The sequence below is a fragment of the Haliotis rufescens genome, unplaced genomic scaffold (genome assembly GCF_023055435.1).
Source record: "Haliotis rufescens isolate VD_foot unplaced genomic scaffold, xgHalRufe1.0.p SCAF_80, whole genome shotgun sequence".
Taxonomy (NCBI): domain Eukaryota; kingdom Metazoa; phylum Mollusca; class Gastropoda; order Lepetellida; family Haliotidae; genus Haliotis; species Haliotis rufescens.
Genome location: NW_025964373.1, coordinates 1,392,864 through 1,408,020, shown reverse-complemented (window position 1 = coordinate 1,408,020; position 15,157 = coordinate 1,392,864). Strand labels below are relative to the sequence as shown.

Here is a 15,157-nt window from a genome sequence, read left to right as displayed (position 1 = left end):
ATCACTCAGAAAACACTTATCCATTTGAAAATCCATGAAAACAATGTCCCGACATCATTGAAGTCAAACTTGATGAAATTCATTTCAGAACATGCACAATTAAGAAAATCATACACGACCCTCTATGTCTGGGCAACGAATGGGTCATTCCATTCACACTCTGGCTAGGAATCCATGAAATCTTGAAATTGACAGGTCACACCATGCAGATACTAAGATAGGCCCAACCTCGTGTAAACATGTCTAGTTCATCTGCAGGCTAAAAAGCGGCTGTTCAGTCATACTCAGTTGCATTGGTAATCATATTGTACCAGCAGGCTTGATCATTCCCAGTAAATCTACAGGTTAATGTTGAACCACATCATAGATCGGTGTTGTCATTTTGCTTCATTTAGCTAGCAACGGAGAATGTAAACACAAGATTGTCAGCCATTGACAGCTGCGAGGTGTGAGTAACCGTGATGTAGGTCAAGTTCTACCACATCCAAGTTCAGGGTGGAGAGGCATTTATTTTTATTTTATTATTGTTTACTGGGGGTAATTGCTAACTAACGATTAACACTTACACATGTTAAATGTATAACAGAATGTTAATTCAAAAAGTTTGTTGTAGAAAATTATTATTTGTTTAGCATTTTAAAACCTTTTCTACAACCTGTCACCCCTACAATAGAAATGATGGCATGTTCGATTTCCAAGAAATGACCTCTCCCTTCAAATTCCAAGAATTGACCTCTCCCTTCAAATTCCAAGAATTGACAGTCAGTCCACAGTGTACAACAGTGAGTGAGTGAGTGAGTTTGGTTTACGCCGCATTTAGCAATATTCCAGCAATATCACGGCAGGGGACACCAGAAATGGGCTTCACACAGTGTACAACAGTGAACAACAAGTTGTTAGAAATTGAAACATCTGTCTTTGGACTAATTTTGTAGTGTTATTTGTCAACTTCTTTTGAAAAACTATGTGTTTTGAACACTTAATTTGAACTACTCACGACTATGGTGTTTTTAATCTTGAACTTTAGTAATAATTGTTACATATACCTGTGACCACTTTTCGGAATGTTCTAAGATTGCGTACCTGTGTGCCTGTGTTGTTACGCGTTGCAAGAGAGCGCCGTTTTCAAAGCGTTGTTGCCGTCATGGTAGAATGGAGATAAACCAACTGTGTTTTGAAATTTGATGTAGTCCCACTGTGGAGTAGATACCTCTTTATTATAAAGTGCCCAGTTCAAAATCAAAATATAGAGGAATCTACTCTACAGTGGGACTACATCAAATTTCAAAACACAGTAGGTTTATCTCCTAAATGACAGAAGTCTGAGATCTCTGGGATTAATGGAAAACTGCCCTGTTTCTACAGGAATAATACAGTTCACAGGCACTGAATATTTGGTGAAGCACATTGTTATCCAGCTTTGTTAATATTCTGACTCAGTCCTGTTGATTGCCAAGGTTTCTATAGGAAGCAGAGGTACTTCCGGTGATGTATACACATGCACAAAAGTTAAGCGCCACCATATTCATAGTCTCTTGATTTCACGTGTGGGAATCAGAAATGCGAAATATGATGATGTATGACTGAATTAGGCTTCCATAGTTTCATGAACCCAAATTTGTCCAGATACCACAAGGAAAGCGTGCTTTACATGTTGCTGCAGTTCCCCTACCCTATAAATAGTGAAATTCAAGTTTCAGACAGGTGGTTGCATTTTGCTCCTGTGTGAGATTCCCCTTCTAATAGAGGTTGAAAATCAGCCATGGTGAGGAGAAAGTTAACGAACGCTGAAAGATGGCAAGTGATAGGCATGAAAAATGCTGGCATGTCATGCAGGGCCATTGCAAGACAAATGGGTCGTCATCACAGTGTTATCATTCGTTTGATTGTCAAACATGGTCAAACCAATGATGTCAATGACAGGCATAGGTCTGGTAGGCCAAGAAAGACCTCTAACAGAGAGGATAGACGTCTTTTCAGGAGAGTCAGACGAAATCCATTTGCCACTTCAACAGATTAAGAGTGTGGATTACCCATCAGAAACTCTCGATGATGACCGTAAGACGTCGCCTCAGAGCGGCTGGTTATAATGCCAGAAGACCAGTAAAACATCCTCAACTGACTGAGAGGCACATGCGGAATCGTCTGATATGGTGTCGTGCCCGTAGTCGATGGAACTTGGCCAACTGGAGAAGGATCCATTGGTCTGATGAGTGTATAATGCTGCTACGAACTGTTGATGGTCAATACGTGTTTGGAGGCAACGTAACACTCGTTTTGCACCAAGGAACATCCAGAAGACCTTAGCATGTGGCGGGGGGTCTGTCATGATATGGGTTGTGTTTCCTTCAGCTGCAAACATCTGCTGGTGACAATTCGTGGAAACCTGAATGGCCAACAATACCAAGATGCCGATCTTCGTCCAGTGGTAGTCCCTCATTTTGACAACCATCCTCTTCAGACATGACCTGTTTACATGGACGACAATGCTAGACCACACAGACCTCGGGTAGTTTTGGCTTATTTGTGTAAAGAAACTATTGCCGCTCTTCCTTGGCCCGCCTGTAGTCAGGATCTTAATCCGATCTCTGGGACATTCTTGGCCGTAAAATCATACATCGTGATCCCCCAGTTCAAAATCTTGCTGGACTTGAAGCTGCACTTCATGAAGAATGGATCCGTTTGCCTCAGAGAAGCATTCAACGACTTGTAATGAGTATGAGGCGTAGGGTTGAAGCTGTGGTCAATGTCTGTGGATCATACACACGTTACTGACGTTTCTGTCTTGCAATAGACTCTGCACTCCCTAGGGTGTCTACTTGACACCTGATATGGCCTGCTGATATCATGACAGTTACATGACAAAAAAAGTTTTTCAATGTTTTCTAATCGTTCAATTTCTGGTCTTCGGTAAAATTCCATTCTGCTCATATTCTTTTGGAACACAAGATAAACTTGCTTTGGGACAACTTTTGCATCACATGAGGTTTACATATACGGCTTATAACAATCGTACATCTCGTTATAATAGTCATCATTAAGTGCCAAAAGTAACAGCGCACAAATATGGTGGGTGGCGCTTAAGTTTTGTGCATGTGTATATAATCAACAACAAAAGTTCCTGTGACACCAATATTTTAGTGTATTTTTCAAACAAGTAAAGTTTGGTTTTCAATATAGTAGTACATGTATGGAATCAAGTTACAAAAACGCAACTGCTACAGAAAAGCATGCATTCCATGCAAAAGTTGACTTTTATGCAAGCCCCATGCATTTCACTACCCAAGAATGGGTATAAAAACATGAGTGTTAACTGGATTCCATATGCATTGTTTAGCATCGCACTGACAACCACTCAGAAAAACAACAAAATTACGCAATTATTCAACATTACGAAATGCCACGCCTGTCCGAAAATGAGCGTCTGCGAGCCATTGATATGCTTGAAGCAGGATCGAGTCAATGTGATGTTGCAAGACAATTCATCGTCCACAAAAACACCATTTGGTGTTTATGGCAACGTTGGCAACAGACGAATGTAGTCAGAGACCATCCTCGGAGTGGCAGGCAAGGAGTAACCAATAATCGTCAAGACAACTGAATTCAAACAACACACCTACGAAATCGATTCCAGCCAGCAACAGTGACTGCAAGAAGCATCCCTGGCCTTCGACGAATATCTTCACAAACCGTATGTCGTCACCTCAGATGTACAGGGATTGTTGCCAGAAGACCCGCCAGACGTCCCATTTTGACAGGAAATCACCATCAAGCACGTTCTATTCACTGACGAGCCTCGTTTTCACCTCAGCCACAGCGATGGACGGATTCGAATGTATCGATGTTCAGGTGAACGTTACGTCAACCATTGTGTCATTGAAGAAGGACGGTTTGGGGGCGGCAGCGTTATGGTATGGGGTGGGATTACAGCAAGACAGAGGACCCGTTTGATAGCGGTAGAGGGAAATCTCAATGGACAGCGCTACCGCGACGAGATCTTAAGTTGTCATGGCCCAGACATTACCTTTCAACATGACAACGCCCGGCCTCATATTGCTCGACTTGTTCAGGATTCTCTTCAACAAAACAACGTGAATGTCATCCCCTGGCCAGCTCACTCCCCTGATCTCTCACCAATCGAGCACATATGGGATGAGATGGGTCGGTGCCTTCGACGTCAACCACGTGTTCCACAGACACACCAGGAACTTCGAAACATGCTCCAGCAGATATGGACAGATATCCCACTGGACTTTGTGCGACACCTGGTCCATTCAATGAGACAAAGATGTGTTGCTTGCATCGCAACCAGAGGTGAACACACATGCTATTGATTTGTAAATTTACATTTTGGCATGTTCATGTTTTTTATGAAATCACACATTTTCTGAAGTCAGTATGGCAAATTAAACCATTTGAACACTTACAGGAGTCTTTTATCTGTTGCAAACCGAAATTGTTTCAGATTTGGTAAAAAACATAACTTTGCATTAAATCATATTTAATATCACAGGAACTTTTGTTGTTCAGTATAGTTACTGTACTCCACTGGAATGAAACTTCACTCATGAGTGTCAATTGACTTGACTGTCCAGTCATCACAAAGTGGACCAGGCTCAAATAGGTCATCCCGCTGATGTTTGGAGCAACAGAGGGTTTGCACTAGGATTTTGTCTCGGTAAGGGTAGGGGAGAAGATAACCAATATGATCTATTGGCTGGCCAATATATGGTATACCATCTTCATGATGAGATGACTATATTGGATAGATCCATGCTTGTATGTGATAACATCATTATCACATTGCCATTGTAACCCAAGGATCATCTTTTCCATGTACCAACCAAATTCACAACTCTCTGACCCTGCATCAGAGGGGAAGTCTTTGTAACTGTGGGGACATTGCCGGCCCACTGTCTCATGTTGAATCCACCTTATGTAAGGGGCTGTCTCATCTTGACGATTCGATCTTTGCCCTGGGTCTCTGTAGGAAGTCTCTCCAAGACTTTGTCCACACAGAACGATTTGAGGGTCAACTCAGAAACATCAGGATATCGTCCTCGTTGTCGATGGCGTGCTTTGTTAGGAGGTTGCACAACACCGACTGCAGGTTGTGCCAAATGGCAAAATTTGCAATTCATAGGTATCAGTTTAACTATCAGGGTTCAGGTTATGCCACAGGAAGCTATGGAGACCAGAGTGCCAGTTGCAAATTTGTCCAGCTGGGAAAGGACCACTTCCCTCTCAGGAAAAGGAAGAATGTCAAGTTTCCATAATCTTTTAACAGATTCCATCAATAAGGGGCACGGTTTTGTCTTCACAGTCAACAAACAGGTTGAATTCATTTGATTTTCTCTGATACAGTGATAGCACTGTCAGTAAATTGTAGCGGCATGATCAGATCCAATTAGGATGAGAGGTGCGGCATTGTCTATTTTTGGTTGATGAAGACTTAGTAGATGTTCATAGCTCTTCTGCATGGATTCAACAGGATAACTATGCCCAGACAATGAGAGCTGGTCAGAAGCAAAGGCATTGCTTTTTGGAAATTTGTCATCAGGTATGTCTCTGTGAGATACCTTGAGGTTCGCTGCATATCCAGAACAGTGGAATGGTGTATCGTGGTATAAAAGGAATTCGTTCAAAACATGCAAGAGAAAAGCCATGTGCTGCATGGACCAGCTGGAGTCATGACATGATAAACTGAACAACTTCTCATCACCTACCTCGGTTGTTCAGTTGGAAAAAATTGTGTTACAAGACTTAGCACGATATGAGAGATTGCAGTTACGATTCACGTCATGGCATTTTCATGTTTATAAAAATGGTGACTTTATCAAATCATCAAACACAATTGTGTTCACATCAAGAGGCAAGTTTACAAAATGTCAATTGTAAAACCAATGTAAAACCCGAAAACAGTTTTAGAAGTGACCCATTTCAAAACCTAGGTTTGGAAGAGTAACGCTTCAAAACCATGTTTTGGAAGATGAGCTGGTCACTAGGTTTACCCGAGGTAAGATGGTAATACAGTGACAGGTTTATGAAACAAGGGTATGACACTTGCTACAATGTAGGGTATGACACTTGCTACAATATAGGGTATGACACTTGCTACAATATAGGGTATGACACTTGCTACAATATAGGGTATGACACTTGCTACAATATAGGGTATGACCTTTCACAGCAACAACAACAGAGCATCAGCTACCCAGAGGATTTCACTACTGGAGCTATCTGATATCATGCCGACAACAAAGTATCTACTAATATTTAGAGTCAAGTTACTGTTCAAGTTTTCTATTGTGTATTTGTACAAAGTTGTTTTCATGACTATTGGGTATTAGCACCATAGGTAAAGAAGATAAGTAAGTTTGCATTAATTAACTTAGTTAATAATTTCAAAATCCTAGCTTCAACATTACAGTATGCCCAAAACAATCAATATTCATGTGTTGAAGAACATACAGATATGATGTAGTCCATTCATATGAAAATTATATATAAAGGATATTGTAGATCCGAATTCTGTTTTCTTTAATGTAACATTTGTTAATTCTAACATTTGCATGTGCATGTTGTAGATTTCTAGTAGTGACATTTCTCATCATGTCAACAAATACTGATTATAACATTATGATTATGTCATCATAAACCCATTTCTTAATTTCCATTATACATACCGGTACCCGGAATTATGTGTATGTCATGCCGATAACTTGATGAACATGACACTGTAAACATTACTGTCATATTGTTACTGTTCTGGAATGAAAATGTAATGTTAATTCCTTAAGTGTTGAGAAACAGTCATTTTAAAAAAAATTCTGTTTCATGATTTACTTGTTGAACATGTTTATGGTGAATGTGGTATTTGGTGTCGTGTTATGCACGGGGTAATACTTGGCGGAGGCTATTTCATATGACTTCAATGTCTTGATACAGCTCTTTCAACTATGGAAAACATATAATTTGAACAGAATATTGACTTTTGGGTGTATTGATTAGAAATTAGAATCAATGATGCTATGTATCACAGCCATGCAATTGCAATGTTCCAGTGTTTTTGATTAATGATTGAATATTGTTTTGTGTTTCTCAAACTTCAGCATCATAGTCTACTTCATGTGGAGAATGTATCCTTGGAACAAAAGTAAGTGAAGGAGAGTGTGTTATTATTTAATAAATATCAATAAAGTTATTGTCACTTGGTCCATCCATGTTCTTATGTTGTACAATCACATGTCCTGTGCCACTGCTCATTGTAATCTTTTGATTCTATTGTGTTTCATAAATGTGTTTTAGAAATCACGCAAGAAGTTTCTGAAGTTGGACAAGGACACAGACAAGGGTACCCTGGGGTACCTGAAGAGGGTAGGCAACAGATCCAGTATCAATGGCAAAGTCAAAGATCTCTTTAAGGTAACAATCTAAAGCATAAGTTACGATCTTGGGGTGGGGCACATTAGACATTGGATAAAAGGGATTGTTACATGAAATATGCACACCTGGTTAATTTAATTCATTTATTGCCAACAAATTATTCAGTCTAAATTATTCAGCACAAAAGAATGTAATGTATTTACATTACGTAACAATATGTTTATGTTTTGCTCACTCTTCATTCTCTTGTAGATACTGGTAGATATATTGTGCATTGCAGAATCATTAAGCATGTTTCAACCCTGGTTAACAAGCTTATGCATGTTGCGTATGGCCTTTAATTATTACTGTTGTAATCATAGTCCATGAGCCAGACCGAATATGAGTATCAAAAAGCTGAACAGATCCAATGTGGATTTTCAGTTAGCATGATGTCTTAAGTGTTCAAAAAGCCCACCCGGACATTCAGGATCGGTAGCTTAATACCAATTTGGTGGCCATCTTTAAAATGGCCGCCACGCCCATTCAGAAATATACTAACCACCGGAAAAACTGAAATAACTCGCCACCAAGATGACCTATGAACATGCAATATGGCTTATTTTGTTCGTAACGAAATTCTGCACCAGACAGTATATAATAACTTGACTTTTGATTTTATAATCTGTTCCAAAATTCGGAGTTTTTCAAACATATGGGTATGCGTTGATGCTTTTTTTCACAAAGTTCTTTCAAATGTCAAGCCTGCTATACACACCAGCAAATGTATGTCCTAGATCACCTTGGGCAGCTCTCCAGGTGTGGATAAAATGTTTGGGGCAGTTATTTGACCCTTAAGTATAAGTGCAGACAATAAAATTTTGGTAATAATTTATTGCATTTGGCGCTTTCTGGAGTGGGTTATCACCACGAATCAGAGGAAATCAGTTAAACCATACCCAAAAAAGCCTTTATGCACAAATTGGCCTCTCTATCGAAAATGGGCTCTGCTGCTACTTGGGTAGGGTTTTGTGAATTGGAATTATAGTCTGTTTCTAATAATCAATCGACTGAAAGAAAAATGCTATTCCAGGTGACTTGTGGTTCAAAACATAAGTCCGCATTAGTCTTCATCACTATCTATGTCACTATCGTCACTCTCTTGGACTGGGTCGGTGTCATCTTCCGCTGTCATGTTGGCACAGTTCTGCAGTTTGCATGCTGGGGTGCAGGGTAATCCATTCTGGATACAGGTGCAACTGTCTTCAGCACAAACACGTGGACACTTGCAAGCCATCAGGGAGAGAACCATCTCAGGAGCCGGTGCTCCAGTTAACCACGATATTGCAATGTCTCCGTCACTCAGATGCCAGCCATGCCCTTCGGTTGGTTCAGGGAGGTCTACTGTGTTCTGAAGGCTGCGCCGCCATATAGCTGCCTGATAGTTAGCACGTTTAGTATGCTGTAGCAAGGCATCCTTACAAGGTGGAAGCTGCCCAGATGACAAATCACCCTTTTTGGCACAGAACATATCGTACCTCAGTTCATTCACCCCTTTGGCCTTTGTATTGCGACAGTACATGCTACAGGTGAACTCTTGTATGCCATCAAATAGATCATCTGAAACGGACCACTGCTGTCCAAGAAGCACAAACGTATCCCTGAACTGTTCATTCTTCCTGATCAAGTTAACGGCTTTTACCTTTCCCTTGCCCGCGAATGAGCTTACAGAATCACAGCCAGTCCAGGCATGGACACCTATTAGTGCCTCACAGACCTTCTTGCCTAGTGTGGTACCCAATTTGGAAATGTCAATCAGTCTAATCTGATTTTTCTTTCCTCTTCTCAATAGTATCCGTGTGCCAATTTCTGAATGCATCCCAAGGAGGATAACAAAAACATCCGTATCCTCTGAAATCACAATCACTGTAGGATAGTTTGCTGCGGCATGCTTGGCATGGACAACAAGTCGTGTATCGGCTTCTTCATGTCCAGTTGTAGCCAATTCTTCCACCTCTGTCACTTTATCCTGTGTAATCTGAAAGCATAGTCCTTCGGATGTTACCATTAACGTAGTGTTACCAAGAAGCTCTCTTTTCTTTTCGTCTTTCCAGCTATCCGCCAGAAACTTTGTCAGCTTAGTCTTGCTCTCGGTGCTGGCTAACAGACGTTTATAGTTCTTGATACGATGGCCAGGCTTGATTTGACTGAAGACAATCCCTTGAGTAGACCCGCGATTGATCCTTTCTGCAGTCTTTATCGACTGGTCCCTGTACATATCAAATACTACATCGATTCTCTCACTTCCTCGTCCGTCAGTAAGGATCTGTTTCAGTATTCGATCAGACAGTTCGTCAAATGTCAGTTGCTCCCCATGGACCTTTTGAACAATGCCCATGGCATCAACGATGGTTGCCCTTCGCCCGGTGGCCATGTCAGTGATTGCCATGTCCTTCTCAATATGCTTGCCTAATGATGATTTTCCTGTTTTCTTCAGTGTCCCATCACCATTGGCTAGTGCCCATGGCTTTTGACCAAGGGGATAACACATAACCTCTCGCATGTCCAGCTTTCTGTTCTGGGCAATAAGAAGCATGTGACCAAATGCCCGATTGTCTGCTTTCAGAACAATTTCTTTGTTTGTTCCTTTTACCACAGTGTCCTTTTTCATGTCGGGGAATGTCTTCAATTTCAACTTCTTTATGGGATCATAGAATCCCGACCCTTTTTCCAGCCGTTCCGCCTGCAGCTTGTATGCCTCCTCTCCCCTTTCTCGAGCTTTAATAATGTCACTGCATACATCAGGTGGTGCTGCTGCACCTGTGGAAATGCAGACTAGATCAATGGGCTCATTCCCAAAGGGGTTTATCCAACTGCTTTCAAGCAGTTCGACTATAGACTCCACATCAGCTTCGTCTCTGGTGATCCGCGAATTCTGCAAGTCAGCATGACCAAGCCCTGGACTCTGCAACGAGATGAGGTCTCTTAGCTGTCTCAGAGCATTTGCCCTATGCTCTGCCGTGAGATAGTAGCGAGACAGTGCACCCTGATTTAAGCTAAAGCCCTTTGTCCCACCGGGCGTCTGGGTGTCCTTATTAACAGTCTCTTCAAGGGTCTGGTCTACTGCAATTCTGCCAAATGGATTACTCTGTCGGAGCTGCACCGAGAATCCACCATCAAGAAAGTGCCGTTGTAGATCTGGGCAGGTTCTATCCAGTTCACTCATCTGCGCATAGTAAACCGGGAGATATCGTGCATAGTTCGTTTTGTCCATTGCGAAACACCAGGGTATCAAATCCCTGATGCTACTCAGATGCAAATGCCAGTCTCCGGTTCGGTCTGCACGAATCAAACCAAGTAGTATTTCTACCAGATCAATGTACAGCATCCAGTAGGCAGCCAACTGACCGTTCTCATGACGTAGACCATCCAAGAAAACTGCAAACAAGTCGAGGATCCTCTGACAGGATTCGTTATTCAAGGTAGATTCGAATGTTGTGAATACCCATATGTTTTGAAAAACTCCAAATTTTGGAACAAATTATAAATTCAAAAATAAAGTTGTTATATACTGTCTGGTGCAGAATTTTGTTGCGAACAAAATAAGCCATATTGCATGTTCATAGGTCATCTTGGTGGTGAGTTATTTGAGTTTTTCTGATGTTAGTATTCTTCTGAAAGGGCGTGGCGGCCATTTTAAAGATGGCCGCCAAAAGTGTATTAAGCTACCGATCCTGAATGTCCGGGTGGGCTTTTTGGACACTTAAGACATCATGCTAACTGAAAATCCACATCGGATCTGTTCAGCTTTTTGATACTCAAACCTGAAATTTTGAGGTCTGGCTCATGGACTATCAGTGGAAATCTGTCGTCAATTCAGGCACATGAACAATGTGTGGACACAGTTGGAACGTCTTACCTGCACACAGTCAGCCCCACAGAGCCACACAGACAACCTCACAGACAGCCACACATACAGCCACACAGACAACCCAACAGTCAGCCTCAAAGACAGCCCAATAGACAGCCCAATAGAGCCAGACAGACAACCCCATATACAGCCCCACAGACAGCCACACAGACAACCCAACAGTCAGCCTCAAAGACAGCCCCATAGACAGCCCAATAGAGCCAGACAGACAGCCACACAGACAACTTCACAGACAACCACACAGACAACTTCACAGACAGCCACACAGACAGCCACACAGTCAGCCACACAGACAACCTCACAGACAGCCACACAGACAACCTCACAGACAGCCACACAGACAACCTCACAGACAGACACACAGACAGCCACACAGACAGCCTCAAAGACAGCCCAATAGACAGCCCAATAGAGCCAAACAGACAACCCCACAGACAGCCACACAGACAGCCACACAGACAGCCACACAGAGCCACACAGACAGCCACACAGAGCCACACAGACAGCCACACAGAGCCACACAGACAGCCCCACAGAGCCCCACAGACAGCCCCACAGAGCCACACAGACAGCCCCACAAAGCCCCACAGAGCCACACAGACAACCTCACAGACAGCCACACAGACAACCTCACAGACAGCCACACGGACAGCCTCACAGACAGCCACACAGACAGCCACACAGACAACCTCACAGACAGCCACACAGACAGCCACACAGTCAGCCTCAAAGACAGCCCCATAGAGCCAGACAGACAACCCCATAGACAGCCACACAGACAGACAACCCCACAGAGCCACACAGACAGCCCCACAGAGCCACACAGACAGCTCCACGGAGCCACACAGACAACCCCACAGACAACCCCACAGACAGCCACACAGACAACCCCACAGAGCCACACAGACAGCCCCACAGAGCCACACAGACAGCTCCACAGAGCCACACAGACAGCTCCACAGAGCCACACAGACAACCCCACAGACAGCCACACAGACAACCCCACAGAGCCACACAGTCAGCCTCAAAGACACCCCTATAGAGCCAGACAGACAACCCCATAGACAGCCCCACAGAGCCACACAGACAACCCCACAGACAGCCACACAGACAGCCACACAGACAGCCCCACAGAGCCCCACAGACAGCCACACAGAGCCACACAGAGCCACACAGACAGCCCCACAGAGCCACACAGACACAGACACACGAGTTGATAGGGAGACCTGATGGATGAACATGAATTGATAGGGAGAGCTGATGGATGTACACAAGTTGATAGGGAGACCTGATGGATGAACATTAATTGATAGGGAGAGTTGATGGATGTACACTAATTGATAGGGAGACCTGATGGATGAACATGAATTGATAGGGAGAGTTGATGGATGTACACGAATTGATAGGGAGAGCTGATGGATGTACATGAAGTGATAGGGAGAGCTGATGGATGTACATGAATTGATAGGGAGAGCTGATGGATGTTCATGAATTGATAGGGAGAGCTGATGGATGTACATGAATTGATAGGGAGAGCTGATGTATGTACCCGAATTGATAGGGAGAGCTGATGGATGTACACAAACTAATACATTGTATGAATAGAAGCGATCAGCACAATTAAGCCATTGTCTTTCTTACTAAGATCATTTGTAGCAAAGGTATATATTATCCACAACAATCTCGCTCTTACACATTATTCCAGATGACATGAAACATGGACTAAACAGGTAAGTTATGTGCTTAAAAATAATTACTGATCAATACTCTTCAAATTTGTAGACAACTCCAACAACAGAGACTGTGGACATCATTGTAACTATCGGTGCAGTTGAAAACAAAGTCACACTACCAGTTGAGGAAAACAGACTGAAAGTCAAGATCTCCACCCCTGGAAATGTGTTTGTTGTCAGTACCACCACCCCGCAAGTGAAACGTGGTGTTTCCGTTAACATTCCTGGCCTGTTAACACCAGTCACAATTGTGAAAATGTGGCAATGCCAGATGGCCTCCACAACTGTTTCAAAACTTCATGATCAGGTATTTTCAAGTCCTTGCCATACAAGAGAAGGTAATATGTACCTAACAAACATATCATTGAAATATTCATGGTGGCATTTTGTCTCCTCACATTCTGCCTTGTCCAGATACATGACCGCATGTATTGACTACATCCTGAAGACAGAAATGATGCTGACACCCCGTCTGGCCGTGAAAGTCAGAGCATCATCATTTGTCAACCCAAGAGGACGAAAGGGGCACAACAGGGCTGCAGATATGTAAAAGGAAAAACAGTTGCTGGTCTTGAAGGATTTAATAAGAGGTCTGGGTGCAAACAAGACAGAGAAGCCTACTGTCAAGATCTCAAAGGCAGCCCCAGTCATTGAAGATATTGTCGAAAATCTCCTTCAGTTTACTGAGACAGCAGCTTTTCAAACACATCACCTTCAGAGATTTGTTACCAAAGATATTAATGAGATCCTCTCTGTCCTGGAAAGATACACCCCATGGAAAGTGACCCCGGTAGACAACTGTTGGGATTCTCAGGCCTTACCAAGTCACCATTCACCTTCCATGCAAGTCTGATGGCAACTGTAGCCAGGTTGACGCATGGTGTTATCACAGTTGCTGTTGATGATGACAATGAAAGACAAGAATAGCAGCATCCTGATAGGTCAGTGATATGATCATGTATATCATTGTAGATGTGACTGTAAAGTTGAGACTTTTTGTCAGGACTATAGAGTGGATTGTATCAAGAAGCATGGTTGTGTGATCAAGGTCCATTGGTCCACAGCATTGGCACCACTGAATGTGTCAATGCAAAGTTTGAAAACATTGAGAGGTCATCCAGTTGAGTGAGTGAGTAAGTTGGGTTTAACGCCGCTTTTAACAGTATTCCAGTTATATCACGGTGTGTCAGCTTAATGGGGGAGGTAAGCCCGAAGTGATGCAGGTCTCAGACGTTTACAACTTCGGTGAAACCCACAAGCACGGGTATGGTGCTGACAAACCTAGAAACATAATTGGGGTGAACCGGGATTCGAACCCACAATCATAGGTTTCTGGCGTGCCCAAGGGACGCAACTCTACACAGCGAATCACAGCGCCTTAGACGACTGGGCCACCCGTGCCCCCTCATCCAGTAGAGTGTTTGGTGAATTACAACGTGTCAGTGACACAACATGTAGCATCTTTTATTGGTCAAGAGTACAGGGCCCACATGCACAAAGTGATCTTAATTAGCACTAAGATGATCGTAACTCCCATACTTTAACATACGCTTAACATCGTCTAAGTGCTAAGAGGTGTTCCGTGATCTGCAGCCAACACAACATGCTTCAGAATCTCCACTGAACATTGAGGAATCCAAGCCGAAGTGTGACATCAGTTGATTTCTTAAACAGGATGTCTTGTATAAACAATAATTGACCATGTGTTCTCACATATCCTCACGATCTTTGGCAATGTCACTTTGGTTGTAGTACAAAATTGCACTTGATTCTTGTCTCTTTCTTCTTGCATGTCCTAGTTCCTGGAAGTATTTCTCCAGTGCCGTTGGCCGTTGAAAGTGTATCACATGTAAAGTACTTGGAGCATTCATCACTGGATAATCCAACAGATTGGATAACAATTATTCAGCAGTCGGTTGGATCCAATCATCCCACTTGTCAAACTTCATGTTGGGAGGACCAGCAGCAAGCTCCGTTATGACTTCCTCATGTTGGGAGGAGCAGCAGCAAGCTCTGTTATGAATTCTTCATGTTGGGAAGAGCAGCAGCAAGCTCCGTCATGGCTTCCTCATGTTGGGAAGAGCAGCAGCAAGCTCCGTCATTGCTTCCTCATGTTGGTAGTAGCAGC

At 42.9% G+C, this 15,157-nt stretch overlaps 1 protein-coding gene and 1 pseudogene across 1 annotated transcript; both read left to right on the top strand.

The window, feature by feature from the left end:
* The window catches only part of LOC125377224, an 84,317-nt pseudogene extending 70,063 nt beyond the window's left edge, over positions 1 to 14,254 (top strand).
* LOC125377232 (clumping factor B-like) lies at positions 11,250 to 12,360 on the top strand. Its single transcript, XM_048390023.1, has 2 exons — positions 11,250 to 11,575; positions 11,709 to 12,360. Exons 1-2 carry the CDS (start codon positions 11,250 to 11,252, stop codon positions 12,358 to 12,360), a joined length of 978 nt encoding a protein of 325 aa, XP_048245980.1.
* Positions 14,255 to 15,157: the final 903 nt, after the last annotated feature.

What these genes read in the sequence shown, in the direction of transcription:
- LOC125377232 (XM_048390023.1), top strand. Translation starts at nt 11,250, where the DNA reads ATGAACAATGTGTGGACACAGTTGGAACGTCTTACCTGCACACAGTCA. An exon ending in GCCACACAGACAGCCACACA is followed by an intron (nt 11,576 to 11,708) that starts GTCAGCCACACA and finishes ACAGCCCAATAG; the next exon opens with AGCCAAACAGACAACCCCAC.